Source organism: Triturus cristatus, chromosome 7 (genome assembly GCF_964204655.1).
Source record: "Triturus cristatus chromosome 7, aTriCri1.1, whole genome shotgun sequence".
In the NCBI taxonomy this organism is placed as follows: domain Eukaryota; kingdom Metazoa; phylum Chordata; class Amphibia; order Caudata; family Salamandridae; genus Triturus; species Triturus cristatus.
This window is the reverse complement of record NC_140590.1, coordinates 743149423-743171580: the sequence shown is the minus strand read 5'-3', so window position 1 is coordinate 743171580 and position 22158 is coordinate 743149423. Positions and strand designations below refer to the sequence as shown.

Genomic DNA, 22158 nt, shown 5'->3' with positions numbered 1-22158 from the left:
TGAGTTCTCTCAATAGGAGTTTGGCCACTGTCAAGCTGTTATTTCTTCTGGTTGGGTATGCTTCCACCCACTTTGAAAATAAACAAACTATGAAAAGTACATTTTTCAATCCTCGACAAACAGGCAACTGAATGAAATCTATTTGAAGCCTTACAAATGGACCTTCTGCCTTTCCAATTTTTTCCATACTGACTATTGTTTTCTCTCCTGGATTCATTTGTTGACATGCCAAGCATCTCTGGCAAAGACTCTCTGTGACATTTCTGAACTTTGCATTAAACCAATCTTGTCGGAAAAGTCTAATCGTAGCTTCTCTGCCTATGTGGGTGTCTCCATGATACATCCTAGCCATTGGTGCAAGCATACAGTCTGGCATTACTGGTCTGCCATCCAAATAGACCCATACACCATCTTCTGCCCTTCTCTGACAACCAACTTTTCCCCACTCCTCTATTTGTTTTTTTTCCACTTCATCTTGCAGTTCTCTTACTTCTTTCCATGTTTCTAATCCTGTAGCATAAGTTGGCAGCTGATTCCACATGTTTCAATTTTCTTGTTTACAGCTATTTTATATTTGGCGCAGTGTTGGGCAACCTGGTCAGTATATCGGTTACCTGCAGTCACATGGTCATTTCCTGATTGATGTGCAGCACACTTGACCACTGCCACTTCTTTTGGCAATTGTATTGCCTCAAGCAATTCTTTCACAAATATTCAGTTTTTAATAGGAGACCCTGAAGAAGTCAGGAAGTCTCTCTGCATCCAGAGCTGGCCAAAATCGTGCACAACCACCCCGTAAACATACTGGCTATCAGTATAAATGGTTACTCTCCAATGTTTCCCACTTTTGCAAGGTTGGATTAAAGCTATCAATTCGGCTATTTGTGCAGATTTGTCTCCTGGTAAATAGGATGCTTCGACTATTCCGGCCAATGTACATACAGCGTAAGCAGCACTCAGTCCTCCTTCCTCATGGCGCATACACGAGCCATCTACAGAGAGCTCATGTTCGGCATTCTTCAAGGGCACCTACTGTATGTCTGGACGGGGTTTGGTACTGAGTTCCGTCACGTCAAGACATTTGTGTTCGACTTCATCTTTCACCTCTTCATTGTATGCATCTGGTAACAAGGTAGCTGGGTTAAGAACAGTACATCTGACTATGGTCATGTTTTCAGCCCCTAGTATAATTATCTCATATTTTGTCATTCTACTAGGGGTAAGATACGGAGTTAGAGTTCTTGTTAAAAGAATTACAACTGAATGAGGGATGTACACTTTTACAGGGTGTCCCATCACAATGGACTTGCTCTGTTTCAGACTCATGCACGTTGCGGCTACAGCTTTTAGATAACCAAGCAATGCTGATGCTACAGGGTCCAAGGTAGCAGAAAAATATGCCACAGGATGTCACATTAGACCGTGTCTCTGTGTTAAGACTGAGAGTGCACAATTATCTCTCTCACAACAGAACAGTGCAAATTCTTTTGAATTGTCTGGCATACCTAAGGCAGGTGCTTCACACAAACAATTTCGTAATTTCACAAAGTCCTCCATGCTTTGATCATCCCACTCTATTGGGTCTTTTGCTCGTTTCTTTGTCATTTGTACAGGGGGTTTTGCCAATAGAGAAAACCCTAAAATCCATTGTCTGCAATATCCTACGACACCAAGGAACATCTTTATTTCCTTTTGGGTTTGTGGTAATTGCATTTGTCTTATTATTTTTATTCTTTCAGAGGTCACTCTTCTTATTCCTCGTTCTAGCTGATGTCCCAAATATTTAACTACTGTTCTGCAAAACTGTAATTTCTCTGGGGACACTTTATGTCCACCTTTGGCCAGATGGTTCAACAAAGCAATTGAATCAGTAACACAGTCATCTCTTGCATTTGATGCGACCAATAGGTCGTCAATATACTGTACCAGGACTGACTTCCTAGGCAGCACTTATGTTTCAAGACACTTTTTCAAAATTTGGTTAAAGATTGAAGGACTTTCAGTATACCCTTGAGGAACGCGATTCCACACATAAATACGATCCTCAAATTTGAAAGAAAATAAAAACTGACTATCAGGATGCAATGGAATGGAGAAAAAGGCATGGCAAAAATCAATTATGGTAAACCATCCTGCCTTCCATGGTATCTGGTACAAAAATCACTGCAGGGTTAGGTACTATAGGGCAACATAGCACAACAATCTTGTTTATCTTCCTCAAATCTTGAACTACCTTATATTTTCCGTTAGGTTTCTTAATGCCAATTATAGGTGAATTACAGGGACTACTCATTATTTCTTTTAAAATGCCTTGCTCGACCATTCGATCAATTTCTGCTGCAACACCAGCTTTTATTTCAGGACTCATTTTGTATTGTCGAGTATTTGGATAAACTGCACCTTCTTTCACAATCACTTTCACAGGGTCTACATTTGTTATTAATCCTACTTCTTTTCCTGTAAAATACCACACTTCAGGATTTACTGTTGTTTTGACCTCATTTGGTAACTCATCCTTTGTCATCATGGAAAACAATTCATCTACGTCTGTTCGTTGTTTGGCTAGCATGATTTTGTATACTCCGTCTTCGTCTGGGGTCTGAATTGCAACACCGTCCGGTGTGCATAATATGATGCAATTCATCTTGCACAGAAGATATCTACCTAATAAATTCACAAACTTATGCATCTCTTTGAATTTGCCAATGCGTACCTCCATTGGTTTTGTAATAGGGGTCCTAATTTGTTTATGAGAAACGCCCACTACTTGGATCGCTTCTCCCGAGAGGGGTAGGGTGGGAAGTCTGCTGTTCTCACAGTAGAACGGGTAGCACCAGTGTCCAACAAGAAGGTAATGTCATTTCCTTCTATCTTACCATCAATATATGGACCTGACTGACCTACCGGCAAGGATGCGCCAAGTACGCACTCCTCTTCCTTCCCACTCAGGCACCATCACAGGGTATTGTCATCAAAATAAGAGTCCTGCAAAAGAAATTGTAATTTTACAAACTTTTTCTTACCACTTCCTTCTTGAAATCCGGTGTCCGCACTGTACTTGGCTTGACTCAGAAAATTTGGCATAGGGGCAGGTGGCAATTGACTCTGTAGGTTTACAACCTACTGCGTTTGATTCATTATCACCTCATTCTGCGTCTGTGGATTTAAATTTTGATTTGGGCCATGCCTCTTCTCTGCTCAATCGCCCTTTTGGTTTACCCCTGTTATTTTCACCATGATTTTGCCCTTTTCCTCTATTCCCTGCCTGATTATTTAGCTGGAGTTCTTGCTGTTCTGCTAATTTCACTTGGGCCCACATCACTTTCTCCTCTAAATTATTTCGTCTATTGTCAATTTCATCACTGCAGCATTTTGCATATTTGAGGATCTTATCTATGGGTTTCGATTTCCAGTACAGCATGTGCTGCTTAATCATTTGGGATATATCTTGCCTTAACCCTGACACAAATCGATACACAAAATGAGTCATGTCCTTATCCCCAATACTTTCAAATCCACAATACTGTTTGAACACCTGTAAAAGGCGCTCATAGTAAGCATGTATAGACTCATCCTTTTCCTGGGTTGTTCTATCTATCTTTATCAAATCTGTTTCTTTTGGTGGAATTTTCCCTTTTAAGAAAGTGATTACTCAATCAATCAATCAATGACACTTATAAAGCGCGCTACATACCCGTAGGGTCTCAAGGCGCTGGGGGGGGGGGGGGGGGTGCCGCTACTGCTCGAACAGCCAGGTCTTCAGCTTCTTCCTGAAGGAGAGGTGGTCTTGGGTCAGGCGCAGGTCGGGAGGGAGGGAGTTCCAGGTCTTGGCGGCCAGGTAGGAGAAGGACCTTCCTCCTGTAGTCGCTCTTCGGATGCGGGGGACGGCGGCGAGGGCGTGGTTGGCTGATCGGAGGTGGCGTTTGGGAGCGTAGAAGTTGACTCGGCTGTTGAGGTAGCTCGGGCCTTGGTCGTGTAGGGCTTTGTGTGCGTGGGTGAGGAGGCGGAAGGTGATTCTTTTGTTGACGGGGAGCCAGTGAAGGTCTCTCAGATGTCCGGAGATGTGGCTGGTTCGTGGGATGTCGAGGATGAGTCTGGCTGAGGCGTTCTGGATCCGCTGGAGTCTCTTCTGGAGCTTGGCGATGGTACCGGCGTAGAGGGCGTTGCCGTAGTCCAGTCGGCTGGTGACGAGGGCCTGGGTGACGGTTTTCCTGGTCTCGGTGGGGATCCACCAGAAGATCTTCCGTAGCATGCGTAGGATGTTGAAGCACGCCGAGGAGACGTTGTTGACTTGCCTGGTCATGGAGAGGGAGGAGTCCAGGATGAAGCCCAGGTTGCGTGCATGGTCTGTCGGTTTGGGTGCGGTGCCCAGGGCGGGAGGCCACCAGGAGTCGTCCCAGGCGGAGGGTGAGGGGCCCAGGATGAGGACCTCCGTCTTGTCCGAGTTCAGTTTCAGGCGGCTGGTCGTCATCCACTCGGCTACCTCTTTCATCCCTTCGTGCAGGTTGGCTCTGGCGGCGGTGGGGTCGTTGGTCAGGGAGAGGATCAGCTGGGTGTCGTCGGCGTAGGAGATTATGCTGAGGTTGTGTTTGCGTACGATGGCTGCGAGGGGGCTCATGTAGACGTTGAAGAGGGTGGGGCTCAGAGATGATCCTTGAGGGACGCCGCAGATGACTTCGGAGGCCTCTGACTTGTACGGTGGTAGGCGGACTCTCTGTGTTCTTCCGTCGAGGAAGGAGATGATCCATTCCAGCGCCTTGTCCTGGATTCCGATGTTGCTGAGGCGCCGTACTAGGGTGCGGTGGCAGACCGTGTCGAATGCCGCGGAGAGGTCTAGGAGGATGAGGGCCGCTGTTTCTCCATTGTCCATCAGGGCTCGGATGTCATCGGTGGCGGCGATGAGGGCGGTCTCGGTGCTGTGATTGGCTCGGAAGCCGGACTGTGAGGGGTCGAGGGATCCGTTCGTCTCGAGGAAGGCGGCCATCTGCTTGTTGACGGTCTTCTCGATGACTTTGGCTGGAAACGGGAGGAGCGAGATGGGGCGGTAGTTCTTGAGGTCGGTGGGGTCCGCTGTTGGTTTCTTGAGTAGAGCGCTGAGTTCAGCGTGTTTCCAGCTCTCAGGGAAGATGGTGGTGTCGAAGGATGTACTTGGTGATATTTCTTCATAACCTCTTCTGACGGGACTCCGGTTTTTACATTCCTCGGGTACTCATCACTGGGCCAATAAACTGTAATTTTACATTCTGTCCACATATCAGCAGGCACCACTATGTCAAATAAACCATCCAGATCTTTCAACAAAACCTTCGAAACCTTCACAAAACTCTCAACTTGCCTGTACCATTCCACTGGGTTCCCCCTCAATTTAGGGAAATTATTAGTGAATGATCAAATATCCTGTCGGGTACATGGGACATGTACATATCCCCCTCCTGGAACCTTTCCAATTGGGTACAATCTTTCAGCTTTCTCTGTTTCTTTCACCAAATATTCAGATGTTGATCGACTTGTCTGTGCTTCTTCCTTTTTCTTTGCCCATCTAACTTTCCATCTGTCTAAAACTCCCCATTGTTGCAATATTGTCATCAACTCCTTAATCTGCAATTTTCTTCCTGACATATTCATGTTTTCCAAACCTTTATCAGAAAATTCTGCTCTATAGGGTTTCTGCAACACCTTGGATCTCCCTATATCAATTCCCATTTCAGAGGCCAAATTTGTCAATCTTACATGAAATATTTTTGTGTTTCTAGTTATGCTTCTGCAAACGAACAACAATTCTTCTCCACTATAGGTATTTAACCTATCCAGACGTACATTTCCAGCTATCACTTCTTCTAATTCAACTCTTGATTTGAAAATGTCTAATACTTTCGGTGGTGGGTTTGGTTTTTTCTATTTCTTGTGCCCATCTTTCTATTTCTTCTGGGGTTACTATTGTGGCACTCTTCGTTGCCCTCTTATCAGTAAGCCCATTAATGAAATCACTGACTCACATTCACTGGCTTGGTCATCAATTATTATTTTTTCTTTTCTAGGTTCAATGATGGGAGTAGTCATGACGGTGTTTTAGGACAATTTGATTTATCCTCATACAGTGGGACAACAGGACCTATAGTCACTGGTATAGTCAGAGCTTCAGGATGCGTGTTTGGGTTATTTTCTGTAGTAATTTGCTTCTATTCTTATTTATCGCTTCTCTTTCTCGAAGTACCCTCTCCATTGTTTTCTCATGTACTAACTGTGGAACAAAAGGTGTTTCTAGAATTGGGGCACTCGGGGTAGTTCTATTAGGTCTTTCTTGATAAGGCGGAGGATTTTTCATTAAAATATCTTCTAAATAATCATCTTCTGAGTCTCCACTACCTGCCATTGTTAAGTGCTTTGTTTTCTCTGTGCATTTGCCTCCTGTCTGTTCCTCAGCCATCAATACAGGGATATAATCCTTCAGCCACCATGGCTTGTCTCCACTGTTTCATCTGACTATCTCGGGTTTCGCGTGGAAATTTGGGGTAAAATCTACTAAAGTTTCTGTTACTTCTAGATCTATCGCACTCAAATGCTTCAGTCTCCCATTCTTCTAATGCCTCATACTGTGTTAATCTGGGTCTGAGTTCTAATTCGTTCATTCTAGTGCGTAAGTTATGTAAGATTCTCCCATTAAATGTTCCAAACTCTGGGAAAGCTAATATTCCATCATCTTTTGTATATTCTATCCAATTTTCTAACCATACACAGGTATGATAGCCTCTTTCCATCATCATGTATGATGCGGGCGTTTTTCGGGGGGAGGGATAAGAATTCCTTCTCTAGTTTTAATTAGTTTATCCTTTAAAAAATAATTTTACATTTTTTGCATAAATGAAATTTTTCTTTTCTACGTACATTTTTACGTTGATCCTTTTATACACTGTTCTCTTGCAAATCCTAAGTACCTTCTGTCTGGGAGATTCCCTATCAAAGTAGGATCGTGTTTCCACATGCAAGACCCACTATCAATTATTATTATAGCTTCTATTTTCAACTAATCAATTGTTCGCTTTTACTTTAATAATGGACCAATACCAGAGGGGCGTCTTATTCTTCTAACCAATCGGATTCTGTTTTGTTATGTGTTTAGTCAATACTAGCGCGGCTCTCAGTGACGTCAGTATCACTTCTTACTACTGACCCCTCCTTTAAAAAATTTGCGTTAGACACACGCCCGCTGTTCCAACCAATTACAGCACGGCCCTCTGTGACATCAGTGCAGCACCCGCAACTGCCCCCTACTTTACAAGGTAACACAAATGACTTATTTTTCTTACAATTTTCATGCAAAATTAATTAAATGACAACATAAAAACATTTGCTACTCTGTTTGCTTCTTCTAAAATTCTGGAAATCGATTTACATTTGCTGAGAGTAAAACTGTTCCGTTTACTCTTCGTACAGTACGAGTAAAACCTTCCGCTTACTCTTCACTCAAGCATTAATGAACCTGCTACTCCTTCGAAATTACCCTTTCTAGGTGATATAAGACCAAAGTTTCACCAGCGAACTCTTTGCTATCAATCACTCTCACATTTATACAAATTAATCCCTAACTCAGCACTGTCAGTCCTGCATAACTTCTCAGCGCTGCTTTTTGCAAACGAGCAACCTCACTGCAGTGTTCCATTTGCCACCCGCTATTCAATATTCACATTATGATCAATACATTGTATACACAATTTAATTTGTCTTCTTCCTTTCACAGGTCAATTAGTATGGTTCCCATGATATTGTTGCTAGTTCGTCCTTGGCTGTGTTTCAATGGTGTCATCATGGTTCCGGGCAGGTTTAAGTGCGCTTGCGCATAAATTAAATGGGGTTGGGATTTCAGTCACCCTCTGAGGCCCAAATATGAACTATTTAATAAAGTCAGAAAGAGACATGTTAGAATTTTAAACAAATGATTTAACTGTATACCACTTATTTCTACTCTATCCCCATTTACATATATAAATCTTTCGCATTAGCATTTTAGTAGAACTGCAAGGTTTTAGTTTCAGCAAAGCATGCGCCTTACCATGTTAGTTTCAAGCGGCTAGAAGATATTGCGCAGCTGCAAAGAATTTCCCTCCAAGCATAGAAACGTCATACTGCGTAGATGCAGTAGACACATGCGCAGTAAGAATCCCACGTTTTTGGCAGCCATTTTAATGACACTCAGTTTACTTGTTAGTAATACACATAGGCAAGCTTTCCCTTGATCTAATGTTATAAATGAAATGCATTTTTAGTATTTACAGACATATTGATTACGGTATTACGAGTTATTTGAGAGGATTGCATCCAAGCAAGTCTCTTTTATACGAGACCTTGCTCCATCACTTTGCCTGGGTGAAAGTTTTGAGCCATGTTTCGATGTATCGAATAGGGTCGGACCCTTTTGCCCCCTCCGGCAGATTCAGGATGCGGATATTGCTTTGGTGGGAGTGCCCTTCCAGGTCATCAGCTTTGTTTTCCAGGATCTTCACCCTAGATTGCAAGTCTTTCAGGACGTCTTGTTGCGACTGCACTTGCGGTTCTATGAGTTGGAGCATTTTTTCTCCCTGGTTTACTTTGTCTGCCAGCTTCCTGTGGTCATCCCGGAGCAGGTTAAGGTCTGTGGCCAGTTCTACAAATCTGTTTTCCATGGTCACTCTTGAATGCTTGATTGCCGCTAAGACTTTGTCCAATTTGTCGGACATGGACGCTGTGTGGGAGGGCTCCCCTGCCGACTGGGTGGTCTTGGGGTCTGTGGAGGTTGGTCTCGTGCTGACCGGTGCCTGCGATGCTACCGTTATGCGTTGACGCCCCATTTCGTTCTTTTACTTTGTTGTCATTTACGGTATGGTCTCTGAACTGAGCCCAGGCGACGCGCAGCTGGGTGGCGGTGGATTACTGTGTGCCACCTTCCGAGGTTTGTTATCGCTCTGCCCCGTCTGTTGGGGTTCACCTGTTGAAGGCGATATCTGTGGCGCAGGATACCTAAGTTTTAGTATTTGCTGCCCCCACAGGTACTATGGGCGGATTTCGTGCCAATGGCGGTATAGGGTCTACAGCTGTAGCGAATTCGCTGAAGAAGGGGAGGGGGAAGGTTGCACACTTCTGTGCGTCCCTTTCAGTATGGCTGGGTGAGGTCCCACAGTCCCTGGGCTTATTGTAGCCCCACTGTGTTGTTCTGCTGTAGTACCTCACCGCTTCGTTGCTTATAATCGTACCAGTGCGGGCTCGAGGTGTCACCCAAGATGTTGCTGTCTGTTATATCTGCTCAGTTGAGGAGGTCCCGCTCCGGCCCATGCGCTGCCCGCCTTTTGGCCTACCGCCGTACAGACGGGGCCTAGGGGTCCGCTGAGAGGGACGTCAAGCCTGGCAGAGGCACTCCACCCGCTTCAATGAGGCCCTATACGTACTCCTCCGCGGGGATCGGAGGCAGTAATATGGCGGCACGCAGGGCTGGAAGATGAGCGGTTGGGGGTCCCACCGCTTTGAAATCAATAGCAGGCCGTGGTGGTGTTCCTGAGCATAGGGAGAGTCAGCGAGGGGCGACCCGCGGTGCCCGGGAGGACCCTCTCCCACCCGGAACGATGCGCCTGGGAGATGCGTGGCCGCCGCTTCCCCCACAATGGCTAAGCTGGGCCGGGACTATACCAGGCACCTTGGTGGGTCAGAGCGGCCTGCCACGACCAGGATATTCCCCCGACCTCCCGCCGCGCGCCTCGAGTCCCGGTGCCGTGCAGGGGGAGGCCTCTGTACTTCGGTGTGGTGGGGCGTGAGGAGCGTCTCATCAGAGGAGCTACCTCCCTGGCTCACTCGACGCGCGCCTCGCGGCCTGGTGCCATGCAGACAGGGCCTAGGGGCCTGCGGAGAGGGGAGGGAGTTGATGAGCTTGGCAGAGGCCCTCTTCTTACTTCACTGAGGCACCAAGTTCACTCCCCCACAGAGAGCCGAGGCAGCGTCGTGTCGGTGCTCAGGGCCAGAAAACGAGCGGTCGGGGCTCCCACCCCTGTTTAGATCAACCGCGGGCCTCAGCAATATTTTGGTGCAATGGGAAAGCCGGTGAGGGCAAATGGCGGCGTTCGGGAGGATTCTCACCAACCCGGAACGGTACACCCAAAAGATGAGTGGCTTCCCCGCGATGTTAAGGCTGGGCTAGGCCTAGGCTAGGTATTTTAGTGGGTCCAAGAAGCCCGCCTCTCCTAGGAGGCACCCAGCATCCCCATACCTTCCGCCGTGCACCTCGTGTCCCAGGGCTGTGCAAGGGGAGGCCACAGTACTTCAGTGTGGTGGGGCGTAAGGTGAAGCGGTGGCAGTCCAAGCCTCACTCTGCGCTGGGGGCGGGCAAGGGACCCTCCGGCCCAGGCCCACTACGCAGCGGAAGTCCCATGCGAGGACTGCGAGTAGTTACAATGCCCTCCTGGGCCCCGCCGTCAGCAGGCTGCGCTTTCACCTGCCGCGTTGATAGGGAATTCGGGGGCCCCCTGGGAGGTGCTTGCGCTGCAGTGGCAGTAGACGAGAATCCCTCTGACCAGCCTCCCGAGCTCTCTGTTTCTGTGGAGGGTCGTCAGTGCCGGGTGGGTGCCGCCATGTTGGCCTCGTTGCTGCGCAGCCGACTAAGTCTCCCATGGCGCCCATCCCGCGATCCAGACCTCAAACTGAGATAGCTGCCTCATTTTCAATGCAGGGCTCTCCAAGTGGATCCTGACTTCCAGTGCTTCAACTGTGACTAAATCAAGAGTTTCTTTTGCAATTTCTGCTGGAGCAATTTCTTCTTGCTGAATCCCATCTTCCAACATCATCATATAAGTTGAAAGATATTGACTGTTGTTTTTGACTGCATAGCAGGCATCTTATTTTCAATCATTGTCTCCTAGAAGTTCCTCTTAATTATACCATAACTTGAAGAGCTGCAATGATGCCATGTAGAAAAACAACCTATTTTCTCTACAGCACCACGTTAGTTTATGAGACTTAGTTTGTTGTGTCTCACTAGACAGCCAATACAGGTCTCACCGCAAAATGACCAGCTTCTTGATCATCTTGATCTTCTTAAGACTTTTTCTCTATGTGCACTACTGTACAATTTCATACAGACACCAAGACCTATTTATAATTTGGCGGCCGACTGCTCTCTGCCAAGGCGATGGAGTAAATTACACTATCTCCCTGACAGATGTGCTGCCCCTGCCACATTTAGAAATCTCTGCTGGCCCAGAAGACATTTCTACCATTGGCAATAACCGCCACCATAGCCGTTGCTGATATTGCATTGTATTATTGCCGTATGGCTCCATCAACATGACAGAGATGTACAGCAAACTTACAAAGTTTGGACCCCAAAGTTTTTATAGCTGAACTCCATTTTAGATGATAAACGCCCAGCATGTTTTTACAAAGTCAGCACTTTCAGGTTCAGTCAAGCACTTTATCTCTGGAAGAGATCTTAGGTATTTTTTCTAGTGGAAGCTGAGCCTAATCTCAACTAAAGTGTATTTTTGCCCTTTTTGTATAAAGCACAGCCACTAATGTGGTCCCAGGTTTCATAGGAGCCAATCTTGAGATGTGATAGGCCAAAGCTGTGCAATTTTAGTGTTAAAGATTTCTGTGATGAAATCTCTTCCCAGACATATTTAATTTCAGATTTCTCAGATTTTGTACTATACAAAGTCATGAACAAGAAACTGTTCAGTTTGATTGTATTGCTCATTTTTTCCTTTCAATGATACAGTATTTACTACTAAGACCTGTATATGCCGAAAGTTTATTTTCAATAAAAAAAATGTAAACTAAAAAAAAGAAACTGTTCAGTTGTCTGCTACAATCTGAATGTCCATGTTTGCATTCCAAACTGATGAAATGACAGGAGTGCTTCTTCCTCTGCAGCGCCCCATTTGTGCACTGCTCCTGTCCATGCCTCCACAGGCGGGTAAGCAGGTATGCACCAGTGTAATGTGATTGCTCGGTTAGCTAAAAGGAGGGCCAGGGCTGCGAAGCGTGTCTGCACCTTGAGTTTCTTCCTACGCTTGAATATGCCTAGCAGACAGGCTTCTCAGGAATGGATGTCCAGGAGTCCTGTAACTGCTTGCAGTGTAGCATGAATGGTGTGTCAGTAGTACTGCAGAGCCGAGCAAGCCCAGAACATGTGTACAAGCGATGTGTTAGGGGTTTGACATCGGGGAAAGGAAATTGTGACTCCGGGAAGTGGTGGTGGAGCTGCGCAGGTGTTCGATATGCCTGGTGCAGTATGCAAAACTGTATGTTTTTGAAACGTGAGTTTCAGGAGACCTTCTTTGGAAAATCTAGGGCCTGCTCCCACTCTTTATCATGGAGCGACCAATTGAACTCCTCCCATTTTTGGCGAAGTGTTGCGAGTGGGGCGGCCAACAATTCTCAAATTGTGCTATGTAAAAGTTCCACCATTTCATTAAGAGCAAATAAAATGCGTGCTCTTAATGACTACATTTTCAAAACTCAATAACACAGGAATACACATCCTGAAAGACCAAGAACAAATCCAGAGTGAGCATTTTGAAGTTGACCTTCTGAAGGAAAGTATTAAGGGAACAGAAAATCTAGCATCGGTCTCAACTGAAGGTCTTTCTTGGGCACCAAGAAGTATCAGGAGTAGCAACCCATGCCCTTTTCTGCCTGAGGGGCTCCCTCTATTGTTTATTTGGCAAGCACAGTCTGCACATACATGCAAAGGATGATGGCATGGTCTAATAAAGCTGCGCGATATTATGAGGAACATGAGGGGGTAGATAGAAAAGAGAAGGCATAACCATTTTGAACAACCTCCAAGGATAGCTGGTCTAAGGGAAATACATGCCAGCCTGCACACAAAAATGAATGCTGTCTCCCTACTGGCCTAAAATGACCGCTGGAGGGGTAATCAGAGAGGCTAGGAGGTGGTTGCGACCAATGACGAAAAGGAGGAGAACTCCTGCTGTTGGTGATGAGCTTGCTCTCTGCCACCACCTCGTCCCCTAGAGCCATGGAAATGATGCACAGGCGGATGTAAAGTTTGGGAAGGTTACTTCTGATGCTAGGCAAGGTTTCAACATAAGCTTCGCAATTTCTAATTCTGCTGGTGAAATTGGCGAAGTAGAGACAATAAGCCCAATCAGCAAGCCATAGCTAGGCTGTCTTGCAAGGCTCAGTAGGTCTAACTTTTCTCAGAAGAGCATGGAGCCATCAGATGGCACATCCATCAGGTGTTCTTGCATGTCTCCAAAGTAACCTGTGCAGAGAGGCTATATGTATTGGCTCATATGGAGGGCCCATCAATTTGGAGAGAAGAATATTGAGTTCCCATGGAGGAGAGGAATTCCCTTCGAGAAAGTCTTTTCCAACTGGAAGTCTGAAAAAAGATGCTTGGGAGGCAGATTTCCTGTAAGCTGTAATAGCTGCCAGGCGTACTCTGATGGAAGAGAACTGTAGCCCTGATTTAGCCAAGTGAAGGAGACATGGGATGAATACATCCTCTTAACATGAAATTGGGGTGTGACCATTTTGTGTACACCACAATTAAAACTGCTTCCATTTGAGGGCATATGAACGCCTAATGGAGGGTATCCAGGCCTCCTCGACAATGTCCATACACTTTTTAGGAAGTCCATATTGGAGAAATTTAGGAGCCATGTGGCCAAGTTCAGGGATGAGAGGTTGGCATGGATTATCTGTCCTCCAAACTTGAAAAGGAGTTCCTGTCTACATGGAAGCCTCTTGAGGGGCCTCTCCAAAAGATGTAGATAGAAAGTCTGTGAACCACCATTAACAATGTCACTCTGGGGATATGAGAATCATCCTGGTGTGAGACCGGTGTAGTTTGAGAATCACTGTTGGAATGAGAAGAGTTAGTGGAAATGCGTAGAGAAAATTCTCTGACCAATTTATCAAAATGGCATTCCCCTGTGACCCTGGTTGGGAGAACCTGGAAGCGTATGCGTGGTGTTTTCTGCTGTTGACATCTGCGAACAGGTCTATGTGTCGATATCCAAACTCCTGAAAGATTTCTTGCAAGGCAGGGGAGTTGAGAACCCAGTTGTAATTGTCTTGGTAATTGTGACTGAGATCATCCACATGCCCGTTTTGAGTTCCTGGCAGATGGATGGCCGTTGTTGTGAGTCCTGACTAGTAGCCATTTCCAGATGGTCTGAGCCTCATAGGAGAGAGGACAAGAGTGAGTTCCTCCCTGCTTGATAAAGTAATGCACTGCTGTCGGTTTGGACAAGGACGCCGTTCGTCGTGAGAGCTGGAAGGAATGATTTCAGAGCCAGGTGGACTGCTCTCAGTTCCAGCATGTTGATGTGATACGTTTGTTCTCTGTACGACCAAACACCCTGAATCTGAAGGGTACCCAAGTGAGATCCTTATCCCTGGAGTGTTTGAGTGGGTGGTTCTTGGTGAAACGGTACCTCCACCATGCGATTGTTCCACTAAGACCACCATGGGAGCGAGTGTCGTGCAGCTTGTGATAATCTCAGTCTGTCCTCTTAGCGGTTGGAAAGCTGGTTCCACTGATCCTCCAACACTGCTGTAGAGGCCTCATGTGAAACCTTGTGTCAAAGACCCAAGAAGAGAAGCTATCTGTCTTACAGAAGGATGATCAGACTGCAGAAGAGTGCGACATTTCAGAGTCCATGATGATAGTCTCTCCTCCGAAGGATAAACTTTTGCGGACTGTGTAGCCAGCACCGCCCCTAAGTAGAGTAGTTTTTGGACTGAATCGACTTGATTTGTGAAGATTAATTCAAAGACCCAGGCATGAGAGATTTAGTAAACACATGCAAAAATGCTCCTTTGTTTGAGATGGAGAGGTGTGTTTTGTCTGCCAGTCATAGAGGTAAGGATACACAAATATCTTTTGTCTCCTTAAGAATGCTGCGACCACAGCCATGCACTTTGAGAATGTTCTTAGGGCTGATTTGAGGCCGAAAGGGATTTATCCAGCAGCATACCAACAACAGATACTCCACTAACATATACTCACCTGGGCCCATAAACACACACACAAGTCATGTAAACTGCTGGAGTCAAAATTGATAATTTTCACAATTTTAGGATTAGTTATTTCTTACTACTAATTAACCTTTCACTGATCAAAAAGTTCTTTCCTCTGATCGATGGACCATTAGTTGAACTAGTTGATGGTGAAAATGTACATAACTCTAACTTTTCTCTATTTAGAGTAAAATAATCACAGACTCAGGAAAGTTTTAAATCTTTTTCTAAATTTCAATGCATGTGAACCATCTCAAATACACAGTGCAATCACCATCATTCTTAGGAGACAAAATTCAATTAAATCAACAAACAAATATAACACGGACTTACTCAATGAACAATGTCTAAGGAAAGGAGAGGATAGAGAGAAAAGAGCATCTGCAAATAACGTGAAATTATAATTACCATGAATGGTGTGAAGACCAACCCCCAGGCCAAAGAGCTGGTAAGGGTCCCCCGGGAAAGGTTAGGACACAAAGACTTCAGGACAGGATTGATGACCACTCTTGAATACCGACGGTTGCGCCGCACCCCTCTCCGACACTCTCTTCCTCTTTGAGATTCTTCCGCAATCTCCTTATCCAACCCAATTAAATTAGGATAGAAAGTTCTGCATTTGGCTTCTTCATCAGCATCTCACAGCATCTCTCCCAGCAACAGCATCTCCTGCTACACAGACAGCATCCCGAGCTCTGCATTAACTAACTAAAGCCATCTTAATGATACCTTTGGTTCCTCGTGTACCACCCACTAAAGTTTCAATATCGCAAAAATACGAGATCTAATTGGTCAGGCAAAGGGGAAGATCATCACACCATGCTTACATGTCATTTAATTCAGTTAAACCATTGTTCGCAAACCCATCCCCTTAATTTTTATTCAAAATGTTATTCTCATCCACTACATATATCCAATTTGAAACATTAATGACACCATGATGAATAGAGCATCTCATTGCTGAACTCTTCACCATCCATTCCCAGGATAGGACACTCGCGACCTTGACATCCATTCAACCTCTTAAGTCATCATTCCGGGTTAACTTTCAGTGGTCTTGCGCAGTCTTTCTTTTACTCTGCTTACTTTAGTTATACATGAGAGGTCCAAATGCGCACTAGTGATAAAGTCAGAAAGACAAATATTAATTTCACAGACAAAATGGTTTCACTGTATACCACCCACCTCTACTTTATTCCCCTTTACTTATTAATACTTTCCCCGCATTAGCGTTAGTAAAATAGCTTGTTTTCGTTTCAGCCAAGCAGATGTCATGCACGCGAGTCTTCAAGACTCCATTTAAGTGCCTTCTGCTCACGCGCAAGAATTTCCCTCCAAGCATTAGCTCGTCATACTGCGTAGATTCAATTTACGGATGCGCAATAAAGATTCCCTGTTTAAAGCGGTTTTAGTCCTTCGTTTGTGTTACTCGCGTTAGTAAACACATAAGCAAGCTTCACTAAACCGTGTATTTATGTGGTGCGCATTAGTTTTACACAAAACAACTTTAATAATTTGTTAGTAAGTTAAGTAGCGGATGTCTTTCGAGCAAATCTCTTTTCTACGAGTCCTTGCTCCATCAATCCTCTCTCCGATGGCATTTTGAGCCATCACAAAATTACCCATCCCTTCTCAGATGCCAACTTTCAGCATTTCTCATTCTCATTTCCCTCCTTCTCTTTCTCAATTTCATCTTTGTTTTCTAAGTCCTTCATCTTTTTGTATATCCTTCCTTTCATCTCTTCCACCTGTATTTCCTCGTATTCCCTCTTTCTTTTCTTTCCTTTCCCATTCACTTCATATTTTCTTGTTCTTCCTTTATTTCCTTTATTTCTGCAACATTTACACCAAATCATTATTGCTAAAACTATTATCATCATACAAACTACTGGAAGAATTATTTGACCTAAAATACTTTTCCCTAAATCAGAAAACCAAGTCCCTATTGAAGAAATACTCTTTGTTAGTCTCTACCATACACTGTCAACCTCCAGTGGTTTCAAATCTTCATGAAGTTTTGTAATGTTCCTAATATACCCTCTACTTTCCTTACTTTTATCAGGAATGTAAGTGCAACAATGTTGAACTTTCAGCCTTCCACAGACTCCGCCCTCTTTGGCTAATAAAATATCAAGCACAAGTCGGTTTTGTAAAACCATAGATCTAATCGCAACCATTTCTGTATTTATCATCAAGAAACTCCCAGCAGTATCCGTCAAGAGACGATCAACTACTCTCGACAATTTACAAATTGTATGTGAATTCAGAATGACTCTCACTGAAGGTATCAATGCACCAAATAGGTCACCTACTATTTCTGAAAAACTAGCTCTCTTTCTTCGTGTAAGTCCATTAGTGTTTTCATTGTTTCCAGTGATTCTTTTTACATGATACATTTTCGGAAATACTATCCCAAACTAGCAGCATCCATACCACCGTGCAGGCAACTTATAGTAAGCATTATTCCCACACACATAGTAAACACCAGGAAATACTGGATCAGTTCCATCTTTTAGTCCTCAACCTCCAAAAATTAGGAAGTTATGCTCACATTCACTGGCACCAATAAATATGTTATTATAATTTGTCTTCAACCTATGGAGGCAGGTTTTCCCTTTCTTTACAAAGTCTAGGGACATCGCAGCATGAGCCTTGCCAGTTGCATAAAGTCCCTCTTTCTTAACCCATGGTGGTACATGGGTTTTCGGTTCAGCAGTTTTCTTTTGGAAATCCTGTCTCCTTCTCTCAACTAAATAAAAAAAAACACTTATTCTTCTTCACGTAATATATATGTTAAATTATTCTTGTGTGCCTTGACTATGTCTATTGATTTCATTGTTAAGAAAAATTCACCCATAAACTGTGCATCTTGGCCACTAAATACTGGATTCATATTCTTTCGAATAGGAAGCTCTGAAAATACTACATTTAAGTTTGAATAATAATACTGAAGTTGTCCCTTTGCATAAAACAGACTTGCTAAAACACTACATAATATACCATGTTAACGGTAAATGGTGATATGTGACTCCCTCTGACACTGACGCTGGTAATTTCATACAGACATTACAATCACTAATCTCCATTGTATCTATATATTGAAATAACAATTTTGTAAAAACATTTAAAGACGTGTGATTATCTAATACAGTGTGATGAAAATCTGTCTCATCTGCTGCTTCTAATTCTACCCTATCTGCTTTTATTGTAGCTACTTTCTCATTTGTATCTGTATCATTATTTTTATTTGTTATCATCAATAAAGGTACTGCTACTGTTAGAAATAACCCTACTGCGATCACTAATAAAATACTACATATGCAAGCTCTACAACATCTTCGTCCTAAACTTCGTTTCGGTTGCTCAGTGACTTCATTTTTCACCATTTTAATCTGAGAAGATATTTTCTCCTCTTTCTTTCTTCACCTTTGGAAATTCAAACTCTTGTTTTTAGAGTGGTCTCAATGTTCTTTCATTGATCTGTGCAGCATCTACTTCTTCTGATTCCTCATTTAAATCTAAATTCTCAAATTCTTCTAATATTACATAGGTCCACTCAGGGGCCTTGTATTTATTGTTCAAAATTCTCAGTCTTGGGCTTCTTTGTGTATTTCTTACACTTGACTGTTTAGACTGAGTTTGACTAGTGACCTCATTCACTTGCTCTGGTCTTTCTTTTGTTTTTCTCAGGTAGTATCTCAATCTTTTCACTCCAACTGGCCAGTTATCACCTTTTCTGACCCTTTTAATCTGAACCGCACTTTCACCCTCTTCGTCTCTTTCTAAACTTATTTTATTTTCAGTATGCTTAGGCACAGTCTGTTCCTGATCTGAATCACTCTCTACCTGTTCCTGTTCAGGTCTTGTTTTTGTTATTTTAACCTCCTGAACCTGTTCTTCTTCCTCTATCTGATCCTGTTCAGGTCTTATTTCATTTTGATCTTCTTCTTCTGCCCGAACTTGTTCTTCTTATTCTAACTGGTCCTGTTCAGGTCTTACTACAATTTGTTCTTCTACTGCCTGAACGTGTTCTTCTTCTCCTATCTGTCCCTGCTCAGGTCTTTGAATAGTTCTGTTTGCCTTTGCCTGAGTATGTTCTTCTTTCCCTGTCCTGCTCAGGGTCACGAGTGGCTTTGTTCACTTCTTCCTGAGCGTGTTCTTCTACACCTATCTGATCCTCACTACTTTCCTGTCTCGCTAATCTGGTTATGCTTCTTGTTTGAATAACACCTTCAGGTATGTCAATCACTGGTATCCATCACTTCTGACTTGTGCTCGGTTGTTCCTCGTCTATTACTTTAGATTCTCCGACTTCACAACCTTTAGCTGTCTCAACTGGTTTAATCAGTTGCTGTTCTTCTTTAGTATGGCTTGAAACTCTTTTTGTATGACTCGCCTGAACCCTATTAGGTAAACCTGCACACTTCACTGCTGTTGTAGTGACCAGTATGACTTGACGTGGTTTATCCCACCTGGGTGCTAGGCACAACTTTCTGGCATGTTTCTTCACTACCACCCAGTCTCCAGGATTCAAATCATGCGACTGTGTTGGCTGCCTAGCAACTGCATCTTCTCCAACCTGGTGAGAGACAGAACGCACTAGGTCAGCCAATCCTTTGCAATAGTCCAATACCAGATCATCAGTTATATTCATTAATTTAGGTCCAGGAATAAATGGTTGTCTCATTGCCCTTCCCATTAGTATTTCATGTGGACTCAACCATATTTTTCTGTCAGGAATACTTCGGAGTCTTGACTTGATTGTGCCATTTAGTTGCTCAACCACTCCAGGAGCCTCTGGACGGTGTGCACAGTGCAGTTTTTGTTCAATATTGAATGCTTCACAGATTACTCAAATTATTTCATTATTAAAATGAGATCGTCTATCTGATTCCAAAGTGAATGGGAAACCAAAACGAGGAATCAACTCTCTTAGCAGCAATTTAGCAACTCTGAGATTGTCATTTCTCCTAGTGGGATATGCCTCCACCCATCGTGAAAACAAACACACTATGACATGACATGACATTGCTTGGAGACAACTCTATGAAGTCAAGCTGTAGTATTGTGAATGGTCCTTCTGCCTTTCCAATTTTTCCCCAACTGACCACTGTCTTCCTGCCTGATTCTGCTGCTGAAAACTTAAGCATCTTTGGCAAAGGCTCTCTGCGACTACCCTGAACTTTCGATTATACCAATTCTGTCTAAAATAGTCTAATCATTGCGTCCCTACCAACATGTGTGTCCCCATGATTCATTCTTGCGATTTGGAAGAGTAAGCAGTCTGGCATGACTGGTCTGCCGTCGCTGTATACCCGTACATCATCTCCTGTCCTTCTTTCACAACCTGACCTCATCCAGTTTTCCTTTTCATTTGTCTCAACTTCATCCTGTAATTGTCTAACCTCATCCCATGTTTCTAGAGCTGAGAAAAACACAAGTCGGCAGCTGATTTCACTGGTTTCAACTTTTCTGTTAAGTGCCATGTTATTACTTGCACAGTATTGAGCAATTTGGTCAGCATATCTGTTACCTGCCGCCACATAGTCATTTCCTGACTGGTGAGCAGCACACTTGACCACTGCTATTTCTTTTGGCAATTGTATTGCTTGCAACAACTCCTTTACATTTTTGCCATTTCTTATAGGTGATCCTGAAGAAGGCAGAAATCCCCTCTGCATCCACAGCTGGCCAAAGGGTGCACAACCCTGAAACCATATTGACTGTCCGTAAATATGGTTATTCTCCAATTTTTCCCAATTCTGCATGCCTTTGTTAAGGCCACCAATTCAGCTACTTGTGCAGACTTGACTCCCGGTAAACAGGATGCTTCAATGACCCCCGATATTTTACATACAGCGTATGCTGCACTGAGTCCTCCTTCCTTTGTTCTCATGCATGACCCATCTACAAATAGTTCATGATCTGGCTCCTTCAAAGGCACTTCTTTTATATCAGGACGGGGCTTGGAACACATCTCAGTCACATCCAAACAATCATGATCCACTTCATATTTCACTTCTTCTAACATCTTATTACTGTCACATTTTCTTCTTGCAGAATCACTCTTTCATACTTAGTCATCCGACTAGGGGTAAGGTGCTGCGTTTGAGTTCTTGTTAAAAGAATCTGAACTGAATGTGGGACGTAAACTTTGACTGGATGTCCCATAACAATCGATTCACTTTGTTCCAGACTCATACAAGTAGCAGCTACTGCTTTTAAGCAGCCAGGTAACGCTGAAGCCACAGGATCCAAAGTAGCAGAGAAATATGCTACTGGACGTCGGCTTAATCCATGCCTTTGAGTAAAACTGAAAGTGCACCACCTTCTCTCTCACAACAGAACAGTGCAAATTCTTTCATATAGTCAGGCATGCCTAAGGTAGGGGCCTCACACAGACAATTTTGCAATTTCACAAATGCTTCCACGCACTCATCATTCCAGACAATCGGATCTTTTGCTCTCTTCCGGGTCAACTGAATCAATGGTTTTGCTAGCAGGGAAAACCCAACTATCCACTGCCTACAATACCCAACTACTACGAGAAACATTCTCATCTCCTTTTGTGTCTGAGGTAGTTGCATTTTCTTTATTATCTTTATTCTCTCTGGGGTAACTTTTCTAACTCCTCTTTCTATTTTGTGGCCTAAAATTTTTACTTTTTGCTGACAAAACAGCAATTTTTCTGGAGACACCTTGTGTCCTCCCTCTGCAAAATGGTTCAATAATGCAATCGTGTCAGTGACACAATCTTCTTGTGATTTTGATGCCACCAGTAGGTCATCAATGTACTGAACCAAGACTGAATTTCTGGGTATGACCAATGTTCACTTTTTCAGGATTTTATTAAAAATCGAGGGGCTCTCTGTATACCCTTGAAGAACTCGGCACCATGCCAAGACACGATCTTCGAACCTAAATGTGAATAAATATTGGCTGTCTGGGTGCAAAGGAATAGAGAAAAAGGCTTGGCATAAATCAATTACTGTAAACCAGCCTGCATTCCAAGGTATCTGATAAAGGGTCACTGCTGGATTTGGCACTACCGGGCAACAAGGCACTACATTTTTTTTATTCTTTCTCAAATCCTGCACTATTCTTTATTTTCCGCTAGGCTTTTTAAGTCCCATTATTGGTGAATTACAA

The 22158-nt window shown here is 43.8% G+C and overlaps 1 protein-coding gene across 2 annotated transcripts in view; it reads right to left on the bottom strand.

Annotated features, from left to right (window-relative positions):
* Window positions 1–22158, bottom strand: part of DNAH17 (dynein axonemal heavy chain 17) — a 14992541-nt gene that overhangs the window by 14447705 nt on the left and 522678 nt on the right. Inside the window, exon 3 of one of the 2 annotated variants that reach the window (XM_085617471.1) lies at window positions 20053–20066. The exons of the other annotated variant lie outside the window; for it this stretch is intronic. Coding sequence (XP_085473597.1) covers window positions 20053–20066 — 14 coding nt within the window. The remainder of the gene's footprint in view (window positions 1–20052; window positions 20067–22158) is intronic. 2 annotated transcript variants of the gene reach the window in all.